Below are 11,095 nucleotides of genomic sequence, written 5' to 3' on the forward strand. Positions count from 1 at the left end.
GCCCAAGACGATACCGGGGAGCCGGGGTCCGGTGGCGGTCTGCTTGTCGTTGATACCTGGAGGTGTTCTTCAGCGGCGGACAAACATCTGGGCCGAAGGTACGCCAACATCTTCCTCTTACTCAGGGAAGAGCGGAGGCTGATAGCCCAGGGAACACTCAAAGGGCGAGAGACCTGTGGCAGAGCAAGGAAGGGTATTGCAGGCATATTCGACCCACACCAGTTGCTGACTCCAGGTGGTGGGGTTGGCAGAGACCAGGCAGCAAAGGGTCGTCTCCAAGTCTTGGTTGGCTCGCTGTGACTGGCCATTGGACTGGGGGTGGAATCTGGAGAACAGGCTGGCCGACGAACCAATGAGCATGCAGAACGCCTTCCAAAACCGGAACAAGAACTGAGGACCCCAATCAGAGACCATGTCCACCGGGAGTCCATGGATCCGGAAGACGTGCTGCACGCCTGGGCCGTCTCTTTAGCCGAGGGTAGCTTGGGGAGAGGGAGGAAGTTGGCGGCCTTGGAAAACAGGTCGACCACTGTCAGGATGGGGGTGTTGCCATCAGACGGGGGAAGACTCATGACAAAGTCCAGTGATATGTGAGACCAGGGATGGTGAGGAACAGGCAATGGTTGAAGAAGACCAGCCGGAGCTTGCAGAGGTTTCTTGTTCTGCGCACAAACCATGCATGATCTCAGTATATATACATCTGTTCTGAAAGTCCCCAGAGTCTGCAACACCACGAAGCAAGGGGCAGCACCAAGCAAGCGGCACCATGTCTTATTTCTTGTTTGTTTCATAATAAAAAATATTTTTGCATCTTCAAAATGGTAGGCATGTTGTGTATATGAAATGATACAAACCCCAAAAATAGGAAAAATGCCAAGGGGGGTTAATACTTACGCAAGCCACTGAAGCTTAAGGTCCAGGGTAGAACGCTGGGACAGGACTGCCCCCACTCCAACATCAGAAGCATCTGCCTCCACCACAAACTGACGGGACTGGTCAGGATGAACCAAGATGGGAGCAGTGGCGAAGCAATGTTTGAGGTCCCAGAGCTCCCGGTCAGCAGCAGGGGACCACGTGAACGGAATCCCAGATAAAGTGATGATACAAGTTGGAGAACACCAGGAAATGTTGCAGCTGCACCTTGGACGTAGACTGGGGCCAATCCACCACCTCTCTCACCTTCCCGGGATCCATTTGGCCACTCCCAGCAGAGATGATGTAACCCAGAAAGGGGATGGTGGAGCGATGAAACTCACACTTCTCTGCATTTACAAACAAATTATTCTCCAGGAGGCGTTGAAGAACCTGTCGAACGTGGAGCACGTGTTTTTGGTGGGAGACGGAGAAGACGAGGATGTCATCAATGTAGACGTGCTTCTTCTCCACACAGAAGAACCCTGTGCCGGCAGAGAGGAAGAAGGACGGATAAATCCTGCAGCTAGGAAGTACCCAATGTAGGGTCTCCATAGCCTTGGTCTCTGGTCGCGATAGAGAGTACAGTCGTCCCCGGGGCGGAGTAGAGCTGGGCAGAAGGTCAATCCCGCAGTCATATGGTCTGTGCGGTGGAAGCGAAGTGGCCCGGGCCTTGTTAAACACCTCCTGAAGGTCCTGGTACTCCACGGGAATGGGGGAGAGGTCCGGGGCAACTTCCAAGCCCCCAGGAAGACGGGGCAGGTTATGCTGACTTCAGGCAATGGGCGTGGCAGAACGGGTTCAAGCCTATGATGGCCCCAGTAGACCAGTTAATGAGAGGATTATGTCGCTGGAGCCAGGAGAATCCCAATACCACAGAAATCTGAGGAGACTTAATGAGCAGAAATGTAATAATAATAATAATAATATAATAATATATGCCATTTAGCAGACGCTTTTATCCAAAGCGACTTACAGTCATGTGTGCATACATTCTACGTATGGGTGGTCCCGGGGATCGAACCCACTACCCTGGCATTACAAGCGCCATGCTCTACCAACTGAGCTACAGAAGGACCAGTCTTGCTGTGGTTCCCTGACAGTGGTAGGTTGATGGGAGTGGTATTGTGGGTGACCCGACTAATAGAGCACCCATCCAGCGCTCTAACGTCCATGGGAATGGAGAGGGATATCCAGCTGGTGGGGATATCCAGCTCGGACGCCAGGGTAGTGTACAGAAAGCTCTCATCGGCCCCAGAGTCGACGAGGACCCGGAGAGATTTTGACTGGTTTCCCCACAGCAGAATGGAATGAAATGGAGTGCGATTAAGGGAAGCAGAAAAGTTCTCAATATGGCCCACCAGAGTACTCGCTCCTAAAGCTGAGCCTGTTCTTTTAACGAACAAGAGGACACAAAATGACCACGAGTGCCTCAATTCAGGCAACTCTTAGTGTTGAGCCTGTGGAGCTGTTCTGCTGGAAACAACCCAGCTCTTCTAGTTGCATAGGCTCGTGAAACGGCGACTCGGCTGTCTTCGGCAACTCTCGGGGAACCTCTGGTAGCCTCTGGTTCTTTCCGTAATGGGGCCATCGGGGACTTCCGGGAGGCTTCGGGGGCGAGGTGGAATCCTTGTACGGGCGAGCCAAATCTAATCTCTTCTCCCTCCGTTGTTCCCGTAGTCGCCCATCGATCCTGACGGTCAAGGTGATGAGGGAATCAACATCCATTGGTAATTCCCGGGCTGCAAGATCACCCTTGACCTCCTCCGAGACTCCATCTAGAAACATGTCGAACATCGCTTCCTGGTTCCAGGCACTCAGCAGCCAACGTGCGGAAATCCATTGCATAGTCTGCCACACTTCGGGAGTCCTGCCGAAGCTGGAGTAGCTTCCGGGCAGCTTCTCTTTGAGAAAATGGGGCTTCAAACACCTTCTTAACCTCTCCCACGAACTCCTCCAGACTTACGCATATGGCCGGCTATTGCTCCCATACAGCTGTAGCTCAGGCGAGCGCCCTCCTGGACATCAGCGTGATAAGGTAGAAATGCCCGACAGGTGCCCGGCTCTCCATTGAAGCATTCCGGGGAGGTAAGCGGGGCTCCCGGGAATGCGGAGGGGCTGGTGAGGCGGCGCTGCTAACAGCCGAGTTACTGAGGGGCTGTGAGGTTACCATCACAGTAGGCTGCCTCCCAGCCAACCAGCGGAATTGCTCCAGCAAGATGTCCAACGCCCGGTCATCGTGTTTGGCAAAGGTGTGGACCCCCTCCAATAGGCCACGAAGCAATTCCTCATGCCTACCAATGGTGGCTCCTTTGGAGATGGTGTTGCGCAGCTGGTCAGAGTCCACTGGGTCAGTCATGGCTAGTTCGTACTATCAGTAAGTAATCCAGATAGGTGTGGCAAAGGTATAGGACGGCAGACAGGGCCAGGGTCAGGGCAGGCAGAGGTCAGTAATCCAGATAGGTGGGGCAAAGGTAAAGGACGGCAGGCAAGGTCAGGGTCAGGCAGAATGGTCAACACTGGGAAAACTAGGAAACTGGAACAATCGAGAGACAGGAGCAGAGTGAAAAACTCTGGTAGGCTTGATGAAACAAAACGAACTGGCAACAGACAAACAGAGAACACAGGTATTAATACACTGGAGATAATGGGGAAGATGGGTGACACCTGGAGTGAGGTGGAGACAATCACAAAGACAGGTGAAACAGATTAGGGTGTGACATTGAGAGTGGTTAACTTCTCCAGACACATCCCTCAGCTTTTTACCAAAACAGAGTGACTGGAATTCTGATAGGTTTTTAATGTAAAGATATAATTGTATTATTATATGTAGTAGAAAGTGATGGGTTAGAAAAAGCCTACATAACCAACCCATTAAGTAAAATGTAATATCCATATATGGCCAGCTATGTCATCTTTAACATTGATTTATCCTGCAATAGATGTCGTTCAATTGGTAATACATTTGGTCTTCTTCTAATGCCTCTTAAGGGGAAAGCAATCAAAAAGTAACTGATTGCAATCAGATTACATTACTGAGTTTGGGTAATCCAAATGTTACATTACTGATACAAATTATGGACAGGTAACTAGTAACTGTTACGGATTACATTTATAAAGTAACCTACCCAACCCTATTCCTGGATAATGCATTGGTGATGTGCCCCTTCATTAATAAATGGGTGGGGTGGGGCAGAGAAAAGGGGAGGTCCTACTTTTCTGTCGTGGGAGGGGTAAGTACTCAACCAAGAGGAGCTATTCACACTACGTTAAGCTAGTTTTCTCACTCAGGGTTTGTTGTCATTTATTCTTATCTCAAGTGTCTGCGGGCGGCCATTATCCAGATAACCAAATCTTCTTCAACAAGAGGAGGCTCTTTGCCACATTTTCATCTAGCTTCTCAGAAAGAGGCATGCCACAGAACGTGTCAGGGCATGAGCAGGGGCATACCAGGCGGCGAGAGGAGTTGAAGGTTGTGATAGTAGGTGATGGTGGATGTGGGAAAACCTCCCTCCTCATGGTTTACACAAAAAAAAATACTTTCCAGAGGTAAGACAATTGACAAAGCCAGCTCATCATCTGGCTGCTTCTCTTCTCTTTTTACACTTGCTTTAATTAAGTGAAAAGTGTCTATCTATTTTTATTCGTTTATCAGCACTATTTTTACTCTGCATTTAAGCAAATTATAGTGAGAAGTGCTTGACTGTATGTGACAAAAATAATATGTATATATCCACAGAAAATGACGAAAAGAGCTAAATTAATTTCAACCTTTTTAGCTATCATATCTGAAATAAAAATAAATACATACAGGACTTCATGGCAGACTAAAAATGCACATCCATCTGTTTCTGTGTATTTCAGGTCGAGAGGACTATGACCGATTACGGCCCCTGTCCTATCCGAATGCTAACCTGGTATTGATCTGCTATGATGTAAGTTGCCCCTCAAATTATGACAATGTCCTAATAAAGGTACTGCACTGTCTTCTCTTCATACTTTACTGCTTGTTTGTCTGTTTAAATCCCCAGAACGAGGAAGAAACCTTATTAACATACATGCCATATAAAGTTTTATGACATTTACAACAGAATTAATGTCGCTGAAGATGTCAGTATCATACATGAATATGATATACAAGTATGTATATGAAGATATGTCAGTACCAGAAATATATTTGAATACTTGCTCAAGCAAGTGTTTATCAGGTTTATGGTGAATTATTTTTGCACAGTAGATGCAGTCACTCTCACAAGAATGCATGACGGAGAATGTTTATAATATCTAACTCTGTTTACATATATTTCAGTGGTACCCCGAGGTGAATCACTTCTGCCATGGCGTGCCCATTATCCTGGTAGGATGCAAAACAGATCTGCGGAAAGACAAGACCTTGGCAAGGAAACTGTGGTCCTCAGGCCAGAACCCCATCACATACATCCAGGTAGATTTCATACATAGCCATACATTATGTATGTATAACTTATATACATTGAATGTACATTTGCCATGCCACTTACATAATAATAAGTCATTAGTATTGGGTTTATTGAAAATGTGGTTGAATTAGGGTTGTGTGATTGGAATGGGAGACTGATCAGAAGTGTTTGAACAAAAACATTTTCAAAAGATTAGAGTATTGATGATGTTATGTTTGTGACAGTAATTACAAGGCAAATCCCCACATTTGTGAGTGGTAATTCAATTTCTGAATAACCCCTTTACATGGACTCAATTTATATATCTGCCAATTGCTTTTTGATAACAGAACTAGTTCATGTCAGAGAGGGAACTTTTGTCATACAATATTTTTCTTATAAACAGCATGAGCTGGCGCACACCCAGAGAACATTATTTAGTGTAGAGGTGCTGACTAACAGAGAATAAACTGTAAGCTATAAAAACAGAGTCGCAGACTACATATATATATAACCTCCCAGTTATTTACTGGTTCAAAAAACACCAATGTTTCAGCATCACTGTGCCTTCAGGTTTTTTCTTCTTCTAAAAACACCTAACAGGAACTTACCTCAGAGTAGTAGGACAAGGTTTATGTTTTTTTGGCCTCTCAATTAGGAATATCACAACTTTTTTCATAATCTAAGCAGGGTGAAGAGACCAAAAGGAAGAACAAAGCTGAGCTCTACTTGGAGTGTTCAGCCAAATACAAGGAGAATGTGGAGGACATATTCAGAGAGGCTACCAAACAAGCCCTTGCAGCAACAAGGAAATCCAGAAAGGCAAAGAGGAACGGATTCTGTGCCCTTCTGTGACCCAAGAGATAATGCTATCCACCACCGCGAGCTCCTGATACAGACAATACTCTAGCCCTACTCAGGGAAAACACAGATGATGACAGACTACTTCTCCCTACGAGTCCTCTTATAATATTGTTGCTGCATTTTACCCTTCTGCTAACCGACTTCCTTTGTTGTTCCTTCCTGCTAATTCTTGACACATTGTCAAAATGTGTTTCTTTAATAGAAATGAACAACGTCCTCAAGTTATAGAACCACAAATGTGGACATTTGGTCTTAGAAAGTTAAGGAGGCATGAGGAAGAAGTTGAAGGTACCATTGTATAATAATTGAAGGTTCCATTGTATTTTTCATTTTGATGTATCCAAATCTTTTAATTTATACAAAAGAGAAGGTTGACTCAAACAGTAATTCACATAGTACATCTCATAGATGTAAAAAGAAAACTTTTAAAAAACATGATTAAATTAAGCAACATAAATCTGGATTAGTTTGTAGAATTCATTATTCCATAAGCCTAGGGTTGTTATGCATAATAACAATTGCACTTTGAATTCAGTCCTTCTAATGACAATGAATGTAATCAGATATGGACATACACAATATGTATAATGTATTTCAGAAATGTTAATGATTGCCTAATAAAGAGGTTCTCAATCCAATTCACTTACCTTTGGGGAGACTCAGCACATTGTAACAGATTTACAGTATACGACTATAAAACTATTCAACCCCTTGGATTTGGCAACAGACACAAGGCAGTATAGTCAGAGTAAACAATTAAGTGGAGCTTAATAAGCCCTCAAACAGAACATCTTAAAAACATCAAATGACATTTAAAGGGGATGTTTTAAAAAAGGCATCAACCATCATCCAATATACTGACGCATAAAATAATAAAAAAACGCAAATAATCATGCCATTATTTTATTAAAGTAATATGTGCACTTGGATCACATTCAAAGGTTGACGATAAAGATCTGAAGTTTTGCCTCCATTTAAATTAATTTAGAAGTAGCTACTTGTGACTTCACATAAATGCAAAACGATCAGTGCTTTACAGTATTGTTAAAAGGAAGTACATTATGTTGAGGACAATATTTCAGCATTTTCACAACCACAGTATAAGAGTTCACCTATCATGTAACAACAGTATGAGGAGTGTGCTTAAAATGCATTAACTTATCAAAAAACCATCAGATCATATCTTTAATTATCAATAATGTTGAGTTTAAAAAGTTGAAATATAAATATTCCAACCCTGATGGACAGATTTAGGTCACCTGACTAAAAAATATCTGAATTCTGCACTTCACTTGCACCATAACTATTACAGCAGTTTATACATGTTATACTCTCCTGAGGAGTTTTACTTTCATTGAAATTGGCCGGTTATCATTTGTAAATTAATAATTCTAGCTACTTCACAAAATGTTCATCCAAAATGTTCATCACACACAGCCGCCATAGACAAAACTTTGTGATATAAATACAAATATCATCTATTTAATGAAGATATCCAAAAATATTCAACTACAAACTTCACACTCACATTCAGATCTGTTTCTGAACACATAAGGAAGACAATAGACATGCAGCAAAGTAATAAAAAATAAAAAGTTGCTCGAGTCCAATCGAATGAACAATACAAAGCAAATTCTCCTGACCTCTCCACAACCATTTTAGCAAATAGAAAAGGCCTAGAGCAGTCCAAATCCCAATACAAAACATCTGTAGAAATGATATATTACTATATAAAGTATCCTTTCTCATGGTGCTCATGCAAATAGATTAAAAAAAAAAAGCTTCATTATAGATTTCTTACAGCTGTCTAATTCCCATTAGGGGAAGTGGACAGAGGAGGGCTGCAGACTGGTCGTCTCTGCCCTGTGGTCCAGCTGGTTCTGCAGCCGGGTGATATTGGACAGCTCCTCCAGCTCCTGAAACTGACGGTCAGTTTTGTGACTGACCAGAGAGCGGTAGAAGTGCACAGCGAAGACGATAAACACCAATCCAAATGGCACCATGATGGAGGTGGAGGCAATGGCTGCCGCCTCACCAGAACTGATGGTGCCATTATCAGTTGGGCGCCTGAGGGGCAGGAACTTGACCCAGCACAGCAGAACCACCTCGGTCAGGAAGAGCAGGGTACCAATAACAGTGGAGAAGGCCCAGGCCAGCTCAATGTGGCGGTGCATGCGCTCATGGGGTGACTCGTTGACCGAGTTCAAGTTGTGAACGTTGCTGACGGCCTCCAGGTTTGGCAGGATACAGGTGCTGATCATCAGGGCGAAGAGGTGCACTGCCACTAGGACAGTGGTGCAGGCGCTGAAGGCTATCAGCAGCCCTGGGGGATACACATGATCTGGCTCCAGCTGCACCTCCACCATAGCCACCTGAAATACAGAGAGGCATTTTAACACGAAACACTGATTGAGAGAGCAACGACCAGGATTTGAGTCAGAACAATTTGAACAGAGACAATTATCTATTTTATAGCTCAACCACTGCAAGTGACAATTCCATGTTTTTCTCTGTTGGGTGCCGGCTGTACAGAAAGATGTAGCCTAACCCCTGTGGGCAGGTGACAATTGTACTGGGTCTAACTGTCTGTTGGGTGAGTGACTGTCAGATTAAATGTTATTGGCTTGTATGGTACGGTAGGATATTCTGTAGTTAATTTGTGGTAGGTTAAGGTTTAGATAGAACTATGACTCACTAATGGCATCCTTACTTTGTATCTGGCCTTGCATAGAGGTTTAAACTTGCAGAGACATTTCAATGGATTCAACTATGCCCCAAATCTATGCGTCACAAATTGCAATGTATCCGGTTTCATACAGATTTATTTTAAATGTTTAATTGTATCGTTAAATCTGTCCACCGGTTATTTTCAATCAAAAAGTTGTGGTTTATCCAGCATTATAAACCAGGTAGCTTGGGTCCTGGATGCTGAAACAATATTCCAGCCATGTGTAAATCAGAAACTAAGTTGTTTACTATTATATCTATGTTGGTATCCTGTTTATAATAGCAACAGGCACCTCTGGGGTTTGTGATTTATGGCCAATACGACACTGTTAAGGGTTGTATCCAGGCACTCTGCTTCCCGTCATACTTAAGAACAGCCCTTAACTGTGGAAAATTGGCCATATACCACAACCCTTGTGCCTTATTGCTTAAATATAATATGTCTGTTCTTAAGCATGACGCAACACGGAGTATCAGGATACAACCCTTAGTCGTGGTATATTGGCCATATATCACAAACCCCCGAGGTTCCTTATTACTATTATAAACTAGTTACCAATGTAATTAGAGCAGTAAAAATAAATGTTGTCATACCCATTGTATACGGTCTGATATAACACGGCTGTTAGCCAATCAGCATTCAGCACTCAAACCACCCAGTTTATAATGGCCATGACAAATCGGGTGGTTAAAGCCCTGAATGCTAAAAACAAGATCAAATCATTCAGGTCTAGAAAGATGCCTGAGTTTCCGACTTGTATGATCCATCAAATTGTTTTTTCTTGAATGCACTGTAGTCTGAGATTTCCAAATTCCCAGTTGATTTGAATGAAACATCATCCCTGAGCCCCGACTTCTCCCACATGCTGACCTCTGACTTCACCTACTAAGGGAATGACCTCGATTAACATTTTCAGCAGATATATTTAACAACAAAATATTATTTATAAAAACGAATCTATTAATTATGGTTTTTGAACACTATAATGTGTTTATAGACATGATAGCTGTGAACACACTTTCAGTTTATGGTTGACACGGCTTGTTGGCCATTACATTATCCAATCGGCGTTTCTTAACAAGTTCAAAGCACTTGAATTGGTATTTACAACTGGTAATTACTACCTTCCCACTCGGTTACGAACGCTACATTATTAGATAGTCAAATAGGCCGGTAGGTATCATGTGTCAAGAAATTGTGCGTCATATAACTCAATTTTGGCAAAATTGCCATAATCCTCTCCAATCTCTGAGTCCAGTACTCACCATCGCGAAACCCGAAAGGAGAGCTGAAGTTCTGCTCGTAGCCTTCAGCTTTGCTCGACTCAAGTAAAGTTTTCTCCATGACAGAGCTTGCAAAGAGTGTTCGTTCAAACTCATTGCTGGCTACCGTTATAACTTTTCAAGCAGTCAACCCAACCTGTAGTTCTACACAAGATGCGGTCTCATGCGAATTGACATATAATTGAACTTCTAAACTAAAGAAAAAAACGTTATTTCTATAAACGTTAACCTTCTGCTACTATTGCCATAACTAATTCAGGAAACACAAGATATTATTTTACCCACAATCCAATGCTGTTTCTGTGTGCGGCGCAGTTTACTCCTTGCGGTAGTTGTCGTGCGCCTATAAACATTCCTGTAGATTTCCTCGGTGGGGTTGTACGTCTAGATCTGTGGGTGCACTTTTGAATAGGTCACATCAACTTCGCCTAAAGAATGCAAACAACGTGTTGAATACCGTGGGATGATTATATTTAAATGTGTGTGTCCATAGCCTATAGTATTGCATAAATGCTAGCATACTTTTTCACTTGCATTTCAGCCAGATAATATTGACAATATTCTAGTACCAGAATTCCATCTGTAATAATTCGATGCATCTGTGACATTGAACGTGTTGGTAAACTATATGTGCAATATGTGCTGTTGGATGGTCGCATTCTTTAAGGCAAACTAGCACGTTTTTATGGATTAATTATCCAATTAATGGATATGATGGAAGACGTGCTATTGAGCAGCCATCTTTGACTGACACCTAGTGGATGCCATAGGCTATTATGACAACTCGATGAAGCCCTGAGAATAAAGGCCTAGAAATAATTTTGTAGGCGAGTGCTTGTTATCAATTATTTGCATGTGTTTAACTTCTTTATTGGTATCCCTTTTAATCT

At 43.1% G+C, this 11,095-nt stretch overlaps 2 protein-coding genes across 3 annotated transcripts; one reads left to right on the forward strand and one right to left on the reverse strand.

Moving 5' to 3' along the window:
• The first annotated feature begins 4,175 nt into the window (after positions 1–4,175).
• On the forward strand, positions 4,176–6,831 carry LOC124034394 (rho-related GTP-binding protein RhoF-like). Of its 2 annotated transcripts, none has more exons than XM_046347534.1 (4): positions 4,176–4,461; positions 4,777–4,847; positions 5,222–5,356; positions 6,018–6,831. In XM_046347534.1, the coding sequence occupies exons 1-4, from the start codon at positions 4,401–4,403 to the stop codon at positions 6,183–6,185; spliced, it is 435 nt and encodes a 144-aa protein (XP_046203490.1). In that variant the 5' UTR covers positions 4,176–4,400; the 3' UTR covers positions 6,186–6,831. The 2 variants fall into 2 exon arrangements, with proteins under 2 accessions (XP_046203490.1, XP_046203491.1); XM_046347535.1 differs by having other exon boundaries at positions 6,021–6,831.
• Positions 6,832–7,081: 250 nt separating this feature from the next.
• LOC124034393 (calcium release-activated calcium channel protein 1-like) lies at positions 7,082–10,540 on the reverse strand. The gene is made up of 2 exons (XM_046347533.1): positions 10,188–10,540; positions 7,082–8,566 (listed from the first exon to the last, which is right to left on the reverse strand). The coding sequence occupies exons 1-2, from the start codon at positions 10,299–10,301 to the stop codon at positions 8,012–8,014; spliced, it is 669 nt and encodes a 222-aa protein (XP_046203489.1). The 5' UTR covers positions 10,302–10,540; the 3' UTR covers positions 7,082–8,011.
• Between the last annotated feature and the right edge of the window lie 555 nt (positions 10,541–11,095).

This window comes from Oncorhynchus gorbuscha, linkage group LG04, assembly GCF_021184085.1.
Source record: "Oncorhynchus gorbuscha isolate QuinsamMale2020 ecotype Even-year linkage group LG04, OgorEven_v1.0, whole genome shotgun sequence".
Lineage (NCBI taxonomy): Eukaryota > Metazoa > Chordata > Actinopteri > Salmoniformes > Salmonidae > Oncorhynchus > Oncorhynchus gorbuscha.